This window comes from Arvicanthis niloticus, chromosome 13 (genome assembly GCF_011762505.2).
Source record: "Arvicanthis niloticus isolate mArvNil1 chromosome 13, mArvNil1.pat.X, whole genome shotgun sequence".
NCBI lineage: Eukaryota > Metazoa > Chordata > Mammalia > Rodentia > Muridae > Arvicanthis > Arvicanthis niloticus.
In genome coordinates, this window is record NC_047670.1 from 46,839,821 (window position 1) to 46,855,531 (window position 15,711).

Here is a 15,711-nt window from a genome sequence, read left to right on the forward strand (position 1 = left end):
GGGAGATCTGTGAATTCAAGGCCAGTCTTATCTACAAAATTACTTCAGATCATCCAGGGCCATATAGTGAGACTCTGTCTTTTAAAACAAACAAGCAAATGACATTAAAAAAAAAAAAAAAAACTTTCTGTGACATGCTTAAGCTACTTCCTGAACACTACTAGAATGTAAAAAACACAGACCTACTTTCTGCACTAAATCATTAGGTAAATTTCCATCCCTGCTCCTGTTAGTTTTTCGTTGGTTTCAATAGAAACTTTGAATGCTTACATGAGAATCTAAACCTCTGACAGACTAGAGAGAGAGAGACAGAGAGAGAGAGAGACAGAGACAGAGACAGAGACACAGAGACACACAGAGAGAAAGAATATAACAAAAAAAAATGCCACACTTCTTTTGATACAGAAAAGCAAATGTATAAACTAATCAATGAAAGGAAACAAGGAATGTTAGCCCATCTCCTGGTCTGGTTGCTTTGGAAACTAGACACCCTAGTGAGTTGACTTTTCCATGGAACCCCAATAGACTCTACCCCTTTCCTCATTTCCCGCCCATGACACCTGAACGCATCACACATTATTTACCTTCTTTATCTATTGATCTTTGCTCTCAGCACACCTGCTTCTCTGGTGCTCTACATGGAAAATAAACCCATAGAGGGCATAGAAGGTGTAAAGGACATAGCCCATTACTGAAGTCTGTATTCATTCTATTTTCCATGGACAACACACAAACGGAGCTTACCATTTCCATCTGACAAGCAAATGGCTGTTCACATCACATAAAGAAAATAATCTGTACTGTTAACAGGAGTGTGTGTGTGTGTGTGTGTGTGTGTGTGTGTGTGTGTGTACCCAGACTGTGTGCCCATGCAACCAGTCATGATCAGTGCTGCAGTGAGCAAACCTGAGCAAGAGCCAAGCTGTTGCTAATAAATACACTCAGGATTTCATAAATGTACTTTTGCTTTGAAAATTAGAAAGTCTTTTTCAAGATGAACTGTAGCTTACCTGTGTGTCTGTCCTTGAGGGCGGTTTTACACATTTCGATCCTGGCTGAATGAAATGGCACATAGCGGTCTTGGGGAGAAGCAACCAGAACAACGTTTTTAAAATACTGCAGCCCTGTAACAAGAAGGAAGGTGAACACTTTCTACTGATATAGTCCTTTACACTGATATAGTCTCTGGGTTGTACACATTTTGAGGTCTTTCCCAGAAAGTTGCATGGAAAGATACCTGACAGAGTGTTGTGCCTTTGCACAGGACTGATGATCTGAGTGTCACCACATACAATTTGGAAGGAGGCATGTCAGGCACCTGTGGGAAGCTGAGAAAGGAACTCAGTATATTAGGGCCTTTGTGGTTTGGACATAAGATAAATTTCTTGACCTCAAGAGAAATAGAAGCCAAGGAGGCTTATGGGAGTTTCCCTGTGAACATGGAGGACAGCACAGAATGGTGTCTGGCCATGAGAATAAAACATGCCTCCATGGGCTAGAAAATTATAAAGCCCATGGGAAAGGGTTCTTTTTTATTTTCTTTTCCCCTCTTCCTGACTCCCTAAGTAAGCTGTCACATGCAGTAACAAAGCAGCCTCCAGTTCTCTCTCCTGCTTCCTGCCTTGCCTTGCTTCCTCCAGCCTTGCTTCTCCCAGCCTCAACCCCTCCAGCCTTGATTCCTCCAATATTGCCTTCCTACATTATTCCCTACAGGGATAATACAAGATCTTCCAGCCCAAATGTCAGCTCAGCACAGTGATGCAGACTTCAGTATTCATCATGGACATCTGGGAACAGAGAATAGTGCACTGCACCCAGCCCTCGCCTCCAGATGGAGCTCTTCTTGTTCTACATTTACCTCTCCTCTGAAGTTAGCTCCTCCTACTGTACCCTTAGCTGAACAAAGCATTGGCTGACATCTCTTGGCTAACCCTCTCTCTCTGTAGGTCCCCACATCCATATCCAAGATCAGAACTCAGCATCACACACTGGGGCAGAATCCAGTGCAATGGCTGGCTGATATGGGCTCAGAAAGGATCAAGGTAACCCCATAATCAACTTCAATACAGCACTGTAACAGCACCTGAGCTCTTCACATCCCCACGGCTGAAACAAGCTGAGACCTCATTGTTGACATCATTGCAATTCACCATATTTGTATGCCCAGTTCTACCTCTATCTCTTCCCACAGGACTTAAGTGAATAATCCCCTTGGCACAAGGAGACACAAGTATAAAAGTACAAGCTTGAGCCTATAAATGAATTGGACCCAGAGATATCAATTCATACTTATATGATACATCTGGGCAGGCTTGCTTGTGCAGCAGTACTGTGTAGGCCAATCAGTTGGTGGCTCTGTTCCCTTCCCAGACATGGACAACTGGTCCATGATTGATGCTTTCCTCTGCTGTGGTCTCTATGATCTAGACTGAGGTTTTGTTTTGTTTTGTTTTGTTTTGTTTTTTCCCCACAAGATGTGGGAGGAGGAGGGCGGGATTCGAACGTGCGCACCAAGAGACGCGCGCCCTCTGTGGGCGGGCGCCTTAAGGGCCGAGCCACCAGCAGTTCGCTTAGACTGAGTTTTCACACTACTCTTTCCATTATCATCATCGGGGAAAGGAGAATATAAAATGAAGATCTTGTGGGAACACATACAGTGCTCTACTCTTTTTTGAGGATGGATCTACACAGGTGAAAGAGGAAACATGGTACTTGACCTGCAACCATAGTACGTGACATGATTGACAGGAAATAGAAGCCACAGCTTCTGGGCACTACCTTGACCCTACACACACTGTGGCTCCTATGCTACACAGGAGATGGTTGAGACATGCTGACACACTGGCCCCTCAGCAGGTTGGAGAGATACTGCTAGATCCCACTACCCCTCCACAGGAGCAAATGAACACAGCATCAGGGCTATTCTGTTTTCAGGTCTTAACCCCAAGTGCCAAGCAAGTCACACACCTGTTTTTTGGCTAAGTTGGTAAAGGAAACATTTGCGCAGATCAGCGTTATCCCTGAAGGTCAGCTGCAAAAGGGAACCAGATTTCTTCAGTTTCTGCATGAGCCACAAGCCTAGGAAAAGGAAAAGGACGATTTAAAAAGCAGGGCAAAAGAAAGCTAGAGAAGATATTTTTCAGCTAGCTTTAAGTAAAGAGAGCAAAGCAAATTTTATCAGAAAATTAATTTAAATTTCTATAGTTTGTTTTAATTTTGGGTTGTATAGGTGTTATGTTTTAGTGTGCACAGAGACAAGAATATCAGGAGTCTAATAAAAATTAGATGCCTGATCTAATTTAAATATTAATTAAATAATTAATATTTATTAATATATTGATATCTTGATAAATTAAGAAATATAATATGTAATTACTAATATAATGAAACATGCAATATGTAATATGATATACGACATATAACACATAACACATAATATATGACATATGTAATAGTATATAATGTAGATCTACTTATTTCATTAAACACTGAGGGAGGCTGAGGGCGGCAAGCCCTACAAACCTTCCCATCTCCACCTTCTCTCCACAGATCATTGGAGCTACAGATCTGGAGGGGCACATCCAGATTTCTTTGTGTTCTAGAGACTTGAATCCACATCCTTATGTGGATGCAGCCAAGGTTCTTATCTACTGATTCATGTCCCCAGTCCCTAAATTAACATTCTTAGTGTTGGTAACAGAAGTATAAAATTGTCCTGGAAAATGATACAGCAACAGGCTTCTTAGTCCATGAAACGAGGCATTCTGCCATCTCTATTCTGCTCCTTCCACGAAGGAATCCAAAGGAAATGGTGTGAAATAAAGGTTCACAGACTAGAAAACTAGAATTGGTTTCTTAGTGACAATGCAATGCTTAAACAGATGCTTACAAGAGTATATCATGTATCAACAACCGAGGAATGAATGCCATGAAAACATGAAGACTATATGATGGTATCTATAATGTATATTATATTATTGTATATATTTTTATAATTACAGTATAATTTTATATATTATATTTCCATAGTAAATACCACCATGTAATAGTTATATATTAATATATTAATAAATTAAGAAATATAATATGTAATTACTAATATAATGAAACATGAAATATATAATATGATATATAACATATAACATGGAACACATAATGTATGACATATGTAATAATATATAATATAGAATATATTTTATTATATATACTGTATACAAAGAAGCAATATGAACCACATCGAATTACTTTAGGTATTCTAGGTTGAATGAATTGAGTAATATATCTTTTTAAAATCTTTTATATTTTAAGCTTATAATTATGAGGTGGAGTGGCTAAACTAATTTATCTTTGTTCAAAAATGGCTTTGGTTTTGTGCCAAAAAGACTTTATATTTGTTACATATAAAAGTAGCAAATGTGCCATAAGCACGAGGGTCATCCTTAAGATGCTTGAGGGAATGAACATGAATCTGAATCACATCTTGAAGAAAGTTCCAGAGTGGATAGGAAATACAGGAAGACTGGAGAATAAGAGGGGAGAGAGAGCTCATGAGAGATGACCCCAGTCACGAATGGATCTGGGAATCAGGAAATACATCATCCTGACTCATCTTTTGAGAACTCTTTGTTTAGTTCTGAAGCCTGTCTTTATTTTTAAATTGGGTTGTTTAGTTTCTTGGTGTTCAGTGCTTTTAGGTCTTTGTATGTTCTAGATACCAATCCTCTGTCAGAGGTATAGCTAAAAAATATTTTCCTCCTACTCTATAAGATGTGTCAGGGTGGATCTTGAGGAACAGGAGATGAATAGGATCAAAATACATTGTATGTATGTATAAAATTTTCAAATAATCAATGAAAAAAATGCATCAAAAGATATACTTTAACACACTAACCATTACTGTAAATGAACAAATACTGTCTGTGTAGTGTGCATATTTTTCTAGCCTCTTGCTGCATCATGTAAGGCCCATCATCATCAGGCTGTTGTCTGGCACTGCATCCACCCTATACTATGGAGTGCTTTGATTCTATCCCTGAGAGAATCTGTCACGTTGCTGATTAAAGCAACATTCTAAGATATCACATACACCAGACATTCTACACAGAAAACCTTCCTATCATCAACTGCCTTAGAAACCCTGTTCATGTTTTAAAATACAGCAAGTATCTCTCCTCCACTTCTGATTCCAGTCCCTTTCTTCTCTTCCCTCCTTATCCTCTTCCTTCCATTTAAATATTTGTTCCCTTTTCATCCTTTTCTGTGGTACTGGGGATCAAACCCAGGATCTTGTTAATATTAGGCAATCACTGTACCCTAAGATACATCCCTAGGCTTGCTTGTTTTACCTCTGTACCTTCAACTTCTCTTACAATACAGTTGAAGTTGTGAGGACCTCAAAAGATAGGGCAAGCAAGCAGTATAGAATGTCATTCAATTAAATGTGACCCAGAATGAGGATTGCTGAGTTTGCCTTGTAACTTTCCTTTTGAATCCTCAAAATGCATTCACTCCCTTACAGAACGATGAATGCATGCAGCATGTTCACACCTACATGAGTCAGATCTCTGTGCAGGTAAGTTCCCCATCTGGAGGGTCAGCACACCAAGGATTAAAAGTATTTTTTTCAATAGGTGTATTGACTGAACACGTGCAGATTTTTTTCTAGACATTACTCATAGACAACATTGTGTTTCAATTTCTTATATATTTGTAATTTATTAGGAACAAAAATGAGTTTGGAGATGATATAAAGTATGAGAAAGATTTGTCTAGGTTACATGTAGAAATTATGGAAATTGACATGACAGACTTAAGAATTTATAACTTTCGGTATCTATGAGCATCATAGAAGCAATCAGCAATAGACACTGAAATATAAATATGAATATACATATTTATAAATATATTCCATGCATGTTTAAATACATATATAAAACATTTATGACGTGTTTATATACATACGTATACTCACTGGAAACATGTATACACATATGAAAACATGCATGTAGACAAACGTAGTCTCGATTTCACAGAAAGTTAATGAATACTATAAGGTAAGAGGTCTTAGTCAAATTTAACAATTAAAAAATAGGTTCCTTATGTGAGAACAAACACAGTATTTGTCCTTCTGGGTTTGGATATTACCTTAACATGCTATTTTTCACTTCTGTCTGTTTATATTTTCAAATTTTGTAAGTTCATTTTCTTTTATAGTTAAATAAAAATTCCATTGTGTGTATACACCACATTTTCATACCAAATCTCCATCCCCCACCCTCCATTTGTGATAGTTATAATATTCCATCAATAACTTCTGTCTCCAGTTCCAAGTTTCTCATGCCTTTGATAAATTTTGGAGAGTAATGAGGGTGAAGAAGGCTTACCAGTACTAACTAGGGTGCTGTTGTTGTACAGAGTCCCCAGGTGAGGCCCAGACAATGACAGGAATGTGTGGAGTTTATTGAGGTAATACCGGAACCGGGGCCTTGTGAGGACTGATCTGATGATAATGTTGCCAAGAGAATGGCCGATGAAGCTGTTTAGAAGCAAGAATGATACATGTCAGTGACAACAGGGGACTACTTCTCAGGGATGGGTTGGCATGAGAAACACCAAGGAATTAGCACCGTCCACCTCCCCAGCTATAGAGGCCCTAACCCAACACATGATGACTATGGATTCATTTTCATCTGGCACTTGGGAATGAGAGTTCTATGCCAGTGTCCTGAGGTGTGGGAGAACTGCCATGTTTACCTAAGATCTCTATTAGTAGAGCAGTACCCCTGATCTCTGGTCCCCAGGCTTCCTCTTAGCCCATCTGGGGGCAGCATGGAGTCCTTACTCAAGTCCACATATCTAAATATCTAAATACTAATACTAAATACTAATATCTAAATACTGTGCTCTTCTGGTCATTTGCGAACTAAAATCCCAGTCCTTTACACTTTCCTAGGAGTCTATTAATCTCAGCTCTGTCTGCCACTCTGACTCCACTCATTCCCTTATTTCTCTGCATATATATTGAGCTGCCTACTCCCTCTTACATTGACTGGCTATCCTCCTACATGCTCTGTTCAAGCCTCTGTTTCCTTCCGATCCATAAATTCAATATGCCATTCATATTTCAATTAATTATCAAAGCCATATAGTATGACAGTATGCTGCCTTACCTCCTCTCACAATAAGTATAAAACCAGCAAAGTAAAGATACAGGTGCTAGCCTATACAATTGGATTGCCTAGACTGTGTCCCATCATTAAAACAAAATCTCTAAAAGGAGACTCCTTATTTGTGGAATAAATATATTATATCCTACCTCTGAAGACTAAAAAGAATAACTGATACCCTGACCTTAGTCCTATGTTGACGAATCTGTATACTAAAGAAGAATGCAAGCTGTTTCCTTTATCCTGAGTTTTCTAAATATTTAGACAAATGTTTATTTCATATTGTAAGGATACAGTTGGCACTGGCTGAAACCCTTTAATTGGACTGGAGATTCCTTTGGGATTCTAGTATGTCTATTTCCTGACAATTCAATCAAGACATCAAAAGTGCAAGTTCAAAGATTTGAACAGCTTTCAAAAAGTTACACACTCAGTACATGGCAAAGCCTTAACTTGTGAGAATTTCAACATGAATCCAAGCCTAGAGAGTATTATATTATTTCAAGATTCTTACTGATGTATAGCAACATACCTATTCTTACCACCCGTATTATGAGAGAGAGATATATATGTGATAAACCAGATTTGGTAATCACTCACACATTTGCTGCTGCCTGAAAGTAACCAGATTCATTAAGAGCCAAAAGTTCAGTTATCACAGTGGCTTGCAGGAGTTTCTTAAGGTTCATATATGACATACTCAAAAACAGGTCACCTGTCTTCCCTCAGCATTAGCTACCTGTGGTTTCCTTTTACCTAATTCGGGATATGGAGAGGTTGTACAACTGGATGTGCTGAATAATCTCATCCAACAATCGGTCTGTCATGGTATCAAAATCTGCAAATGTGTCCATCTGGAAGAAGAGAAGGGAGAAGGTATTGGGAGAAGTTATGGACTCTACATAAATAAATCCTCTTTCATTAAATGGCATGATACTTTCTGGAAAGGTGTGTAAGCCTCTTGTATGGGTTTAAGTTTGAGATGTAACTTCAAGAAAAAGATCCACTGGGCTCTAATGAAGAAACTGGATGCATGCTAAAAAGTCTTTTGTTAAGGGAATGCAGTGGAAAATGTGAGTATATGTTCTTGGCATGTGGTACCTGCTGTCACAACTCAAGCTCACTGTGTCTGATGTCTTACTTCCCAGAGGAGAAAGCAAGCCCTGCTAGGGGAGGCCACTTGCTCACTGTGTATGAGCCAGGATTCACACCAAGATATGCTTGACCCTTGTGTTGTGTGGTTGGTTTTGTTGTTATTTTCTGTTTGCTTGATTGATTATTTTGTGTCACCTTGACAAAAGCTAAGGATACTTGGAAAGAAAGAATTCCATTTGAGAAAATGCTCCAACTGGACTGACTTGTTTCCAAACCTATAGTGTATTTTCTTGACTGGTAATTGATGTGGGAAGGCACAGCTAGCCGTGAGCTGTGCTAACCCCTAAGCATGCAAGCTATTCAACCCACGAAGAATAAGCCAGTAAGCACTGTTCTAAGACATCTGCTTCAGTTCCTGCTTCCAAGTTCCTGCCTTGAGTTTCCACGCCCCGTTCCCCCCCCCCCCCCCCACACACACACGTCCCTTAGTGATGGACTGTGATGTGGAAATCTAAGCGAAATAAAACCTTTCCTCTGCAAATTAGGTTTTGGTCATGGTGTTTATCACAGTAATAGAAGGAAAAACTGGGAGACTTTAAAGCTCCAGTTTGGGTTTTTTTTTTTTAACCTAGCACAGCCTTCAAGTTATTACACAAGTTAATGCCCAGACATTGACGTTGGAAAAGATTTGAAAGCCATTCATGGTTTATGAAATGGTAGGAGAGGGGGAAATTCCACACGTCTAAGCACTTGATGACATAACAGATTGGTCTATAGAACCAAATTTTATGAATATGATTGGGAATAACAGAGAAGCTTATTTAAGCAAAAACATCCATCCTAAACAGTGCAGAAGCAACAGCATTTTGGGATACCTGAGCTTACAGCCAAAACCTCTCACAAATATTCATTTTCATAGTGAATAATTGAGTATACCTGAGGAAGGAGCTACAAAGAAATGACCCTTAAGTCTATGGTCACCCAAAGCTTGCAGCATGAGAACACAGAACAGTGGGGCTTCTCCTAGACTTCATACAATACGATCTTATCTACAGATCTGCCTCCTCCAGGCTGTGCCTGGGTTCTATGGCTTTCACAGCCAGAACCTATATCTCTTTGGCCTTTAAAAGAGGAGAATGCAACATATTCCTCATCATCTTTTAAAGACTCTTGAAAACATTAACACACCTAAGACTGGTGCTGCAAATTATCATGGTCTTCTAGTTTCAAAGAGCCTCTTTGCTCCCTTTGAAATCACTGGTTAGCATATTCATTATTTTATAATTGTATGATAGTGAAGCCTGTACTCACTATGATTAAAAAATGTTCTGAAAATCACAGTAAGGTACAGAAGCATCCCAGGAGCTCCACAGTCAGGGTGCTTTGAAAGGACCTATGCATTCTGAGTTCTTTGCAAGACTTTCAGTTAAATAGCACAATAGGACTTAATTAGTACAGAGAGGAATCCCTCCACTACTTAGTGACTTGCACAGAGACCTGGTTCAAACAAGCTTGCAAAACCCATGTGGAACACAGATGTCCTGGTACTCATCATAGAGTACATGGAGGGATATCCAATAAAGGCTGGATTTATGGCAGTATCTGTGCTATTAACCACATCCATCTTCCCTGAAGAGTAAACTTCACTAGGATACTTCACAAGTTCAAGGAACACTGCTCACTCATTCTTCCCCCTTCTCTGAATGATCTGGGTCATCTACCTCAAGACATAACTACATAAATGCTCTGAAATTTTGTATAACATCCTTTTCTTCAGATCAGAGGGAAGATTCTCTGCAGAGCTCCTGGGATCTATTCCCTATTCTGTAAAGAGTCGGTGGTAGTGTTTAGAAGTTGAACCACTTTGAAGGTGGAATGCAGAAACTACGACAGTTACCTTGAACACAAAAGGCCCTTGAATAATGGTTCTCCTAACTCTCTCCCTCACATTTTACTGCCTTTCACACGGCCTAGAGGGCAAGAGTGCCAAAAGCAGGCAATGGAACTAAGCAGTAGCTGTTGAGCCATGAGCTATGTCTTTTCAGCTCTTGAACATTTATTAATGTATGTGTGTATGAAAGTCAATAGACAGCATGGGATACTTGGTGCTTACTTTCTAGTATGTAGGCCTCAAGGATTGAACTGAGACTATTAGGCTTGGCAACAAATGCCTTCTCAAGTTCTGATGGTTCTCTGTATAACTACCATTTTCATTAATCTTGTGACCTCTTTTTTGATTATTAATAACTATATTATTCTGAAAGATGCTTGTAACTCATTTATCTCACTCATAACCATCCCTATCTCTTGCTCATAGGTACACTAATGTCTCTTTGACTTTTGACAGTTCTATATAGTCACAGCTTCTGTCTACCACATCTGATTGTAAAGCAATCATCATCAGCTGGCTTCTTAGTGGCATGTGACAATGCCTTGTCCCCAGTGTAACTACATGGATGCCCACATAGTTGATACTCTAAGCAGCCATGATTGCAACGCTGCATGAAGCCATAGGCTTCCACTCAGTAGATATATGCCAACTTCTATCCATAATTTCACAGTAAGTTTTTTTTTTTTTATTTCAAACCACCCAAGCACTTGGATATTCTTCAAAGGGCCCCTTCATTCATGTGTCTTGGTGCCTCTAAGATGCTCCTTCAAATACAATGTTCTCTCAACTCAACATTTCTGTTCTCATACCTGATTCTTTTCAGACATTAAGAAGTCCAGTTTCCCCCCAGGGAGCCCCAATTCTATGAATGTCTTCACCAGCCGGAGATCTGCACTGTTCCCTAAAAATGACAGATAACTCTGGTCATATAATTAATCATAACTCACAAGGAATTTCTTACTCTCCCTTTCTCAGATTCCAATTCCTTTTAATTTTAAGCAGATAACAACAAATAATTGGAGTATCTCCACACATTCTTCTCTTGCTATCACAATCTACATACACACCCAGCTGTGTAATCTTTTAAATGGCCTTTCTTCAGTGGAATCATCCATTGTCCTGGCATACCCAGAAAACTATTCTCTCACTAGCTTTTTGGAAGAGGCTACCTAATGGCACAGTGTACCACTCCCCTCTTAAATTATTTACCTATCACTTGTAGGTAAGTAGGTAAAGATGAATAGTTCAGTTGACTAAATAGAGGAAGAATTACCCATGGGCCAAGGGATAATGAATTAATAAGCTTGTAAATGTCCAAGCACATCATCGAGGGCCAAGGAATGAAAGGTTTGCAGTTCTAGGAAGGTGCTAGATTGAGAGGCACAAACAGCATATGGAACACACTGTTGACATAGAAAGTCACATGAAGAGCAAATTTGATATGACAGACTAGGTTAGGCATACATTTCACTTGGGTCATGGGGATTCCATTGTATCGACATTAATATCAGAAAACTTATACACTGTAAGTGAAAATACAACTAATTTTATATCATTCATTATACATCTCCCTAAAGATTCAAAGATGTATAAAAGAATCACATGAAATGTAGAAGAACTAAAGATTTACGACCAACCTCATGTGAATATTCCCAGATGCTACTCTGGGACATAAAATCCTTATAGCACATAATCAAACCTGTAGGCTCCAGGTTATCTACTTTTAGGAGAGATGCAATATTTTTAGGAAATTAAATGTCATCACTCTGATTATATCAATAAATATATGCTCTTTGGATTCACTCATGTTATGGCTTAAATTTCCCTAATGATATTTGGGTAGTGGTCTTTTAAACAGTTGGTGATGCTTATAATTAACATGAAGAGTTTGGGAATAAAATATCCTTCTTTCCTCAAGATACTACGAATAAAAGAAGTTGCTGAACCTAAAACTTTCTAAAACAATTTTACTTAATAATGTGTTAGACTGAGAACATTTATAAGAAGATACATTTTAGGCTTTTGGCACAACAGAGAACCTGTATAAATATTCATAACTCATCTTAGTGTGTTCAGTTCTTGTTATAAATATGCTATTGGACATATTTAAACAATAGATCTTATAATTTTCTAAAGAGGTTATACATATTTATTATGAACTACTGAAGTAATATTATGAAAGCTCTCTTTGTTATTGTTTGTTATTTCTTTTGACCTGTGATCTGGGTGATGCTGTCAAGGGCATCCCAGCTCTCTGAATTAATACAATACTGGCAAATCATCTCTACCTTGGTTTCACAACTCTGTTTTAATACGCATGAGGTAAAAAACCAAAGGCCTATTTGCCACACCACTGTTCTTGCTTTAAAATTTTATTTTTATTATTGTTATTTATGTATATATCTAAGGGAGTGATTTTTACAGGTATCAAGGTAGTCTCAGAGATCAGAAAAGGGCATTAGATTACTTTGGTGCCTGAGTTACAGACTGTTGTATGCCACTCAGTTATTCATTACAGGCACTGAGAAGCAAACTCAGGTCCTCTAGAAGAACACCAAGTATCCTTAACCATTGAGCCTTCTCTGGGTCCCCAGATTTCTTACTTGCAAACAATTTTAGAGTTTTCAAAATAATAGGCGGGAATCACTCTTTAGTGATTCAGTGACATTGGACTGATGAATATAAAGTCATTTTTATCTCTACAAATCCTAGAGCATGGTCGTGTCTACTAAAAAAAAGGTGGCACATAAGTGAGACATGAAACAATAACCCCAGGGTCCTTAAAATGCATCCTTTATTCCTTCCTCTCCATTTCTTCTTCTAAAACCAGGATCTGATGACTCACAAATTCCACCAATTCCTTCATTCCATTGATATATTCATTCCAATGCATCCATCTCTTCATTCATTAACTCTACATTCATTCTATTAATTATACAATTTCTCAGTTCATTCTATTGATAAAATTCTCATCACTAATTCATGAATTAATTCAGATATGTAATATACACATATATGTATATATATATACATACATATATACACATATACACACACACACACATACATATATACACATATTCTTGTGCCATGTCTTTCCCTAGATGGTAGTTCTTTCATATTTAGATTTAGATTCAATTTTTAGATTGAATGCCTATCTAAATTATTTCATAAAACTAAACTGAATGTAAGATAGTAATCTGAGAAGTAAGCAAGCTTCTTTAGAACTTACCATCCAGGCCATGGACACAGACCACCAGGTGAATCCCATCTTCCAAGTTTTCCTCCTCTTCCTCTGGTGGGAAATATGGTATGTCAGAAGCTAGTACAGATAAGTCACTGTACAGAAAGCCTTCAATCTTCAGTTCTTTTTTAAACTTTTCTTTGGCCTGATAAAAACTAGAGAATATACCAATTAATCACAAGCCATACTGTGTATTCCATGTTCATCAGGGAATGAGTTGGACTGGTATGTAGGACTAATGATTATTCACATGCAAATTGTTTTCTTAACATCAAAAACTAAATATATCTTATGGGAGATGCTGGTCTTAATAGACAGGAAAATATTCCCAAGTAAACAAACAAACAAACAAAACCCAAAGATTTTTGATTCTGCAGATTTTTATTTTAATCCTGAATTAAACAGGAGACTGGGTAAGAAGACAAGAGTTTGCAATTATAGGACAGGAATACCTTTAAAATTCTCTCCTGATAGAAGACCATTTTCTGTCATACAGGCCTACCAAGTCTTAGCTTCTGCCTGTTATTCAAGTACTATCTCCCTGCATTCCTAAGAGCAACACGGGTTTTGAGGTTTGGGGTTTGTTTCTTTTGTTTTGTTTTTGTTTGCTTGTTTTCTAGTCAGTACTATAAACTCGTTTGGCATGGCTTGGTTTCCTGGTGCCTATGTATATTCTGGCATTCAGAAATGACTTTTATACTGAGCTAAGATGTTGTTTGTGTTCTTACTTGACAAGATGGTGGTTAACAACACTGAGATTATCAAGGTTAGAATCTTGGTTTTAATACTTCTGATAACTGCTAGCTATCTAAAATGCTTGGAATTAGAAGGATTTTGTGTGGAAATGAATATAATGCAGGCCAATGAACAAATGATTTCAAGTTTCAGTGTTTCAAGATTTGGGGATATATAACCATACATAGTGAGATAACTTGAGACTGAGACCATGTCTATACACCAAATTAAGTTTTGTTTTCTGCATGTCCTAAGCACATTGCATAAAGGTAAAGCAATTTAATGTAATAGTTTTATTAGGGATGAACAAGACAATTTCATGGTGCAAAATTCTTCATAGGTTTTGTCACAGCAGATTTCAAAAATAGTTTAGATTTCAATAGGATGTTATTACAGTTTAATTGTAGATTTCTTGCCCAATATGAGCAAGATCCTAATTTTTATCTACAGCAATAAAAACATATAAGCTTTTAGATCTTAGATAATGTACAATTGTGAATTTTCAGGTTAATATTGTTCTAGCATTTTTATCAGCATCCCCATCTATTTCCCCTCAGTGAAGACATTTCCTCCTCTTAAAGTGTTTCTTTTGCCCCCTTCTTTAATACATAGTCATTGCTTCCAGATAAAACCTTTGGCTTCACTTAGCATGTAGGAATTATCACATTTGTCCAACACTGTTCTTAATTGCTGTTTTGTTATCATCTGCCAGATTTCCAGCAAGACTATTAGCATAGTTAGATCTGGAACAAGTCTGGGGCAGCTTTGGACATTGTCTATCTGGACTTCTTGAATTAATGAACAGTGTAATATGACAGGTATTTAATATTATTTATTACATAGAATGTTCAATGTTTATCTACCTGGGTATTTCTTTATGGGAAAATCAGTAACTATTAGCTCTTGCCAAGGGAAGAATAATTATGAGGCACTCTGACAAAACACTTCAATTATGTGCCCAATAAAAGTTGTATCTGATAATTGAGGGTGCAAATGAATAAACTGCAAGCCAATAATCAAGCTATATAGTCTGCTAAGAGATAGTTGCTTTGAGAAGCCCACAATCTTAAAGGGAACATAGAAGGCAAATCTGATGGAGTCCTGTTCCCTCAAAGGTGGGAAAAATCTTCTTTTCAAAATATGAAAAGATTGAGTCTCAATGGTATTCATAAAATAGTATATGACAATAAAATCCAAACAAAATTTTCTTGTACACCCATTAAAAATTTGGTTAATAAATCATGATACATCCATAAAAAGGACTACTATGGAAGCACTAAAATACAGAATGAAAATGGACTTATATACAAAGATATTTCTAAAATTTTAAAATGAAAAAATCATCAAGGCATGTCACAATAGTCATATTTTTATTAAAAGGTAAATCCCCTAAATAGAAGACAAACATCAGTATAGAAAATTTCTATTCAGCTGTTATGTTGGGAGATGGGCTTATTTGTAATTCTTTGTATATTAGACATTCTGAATTGCATGATATGTACATTATTGTTTTGTTTAAGTGAAAATAACAAACACCTCCATGTTCAAATAGCATGCATGAAGCTAAGAAACCTTTGGGA

General features: G+C 37.5%; 1 protein-coding gene across 1 annotated transcript in view; it reads right to left on the reverse strand.

Moving 5' to 3' along the window:
* The window catches only part of Fam135b (family with sequence similarity 135 member B), a 266,848-nt gene that overhangs the window by 3,276 nt on the left and 247,861 nt on the right, over positions 1–15,711 (reverse strand). The window contains exons 14-19 of the mRNA XM_034517362.2: positions 13,385–13,551; positions 10,962–11,053; positions 7,923–8,020; positions 6,384–6,535; positions 2,968–3,078; positions 1,011–1,124 (exon numbers count right to left, since the gene is read on the reverse strand). Of these exons, the coding sequence (XP_034373253.1) occupies positions 1,011–1,124; positions 2,968–3,078; positions 6,384–6,535; positions 7,923–8,020; positions 10,962–11,053; positions 13,385–13,551 (734 nt within the window). The remainder of the gene's footprint in view (positions 1–1,010; positions 1,125–2,967; positions 3,079–6,383; positions 6,536–7,922; positions 8,021–10,961; positions 11,054–13,384; positions 13,552–15,711) is intronic.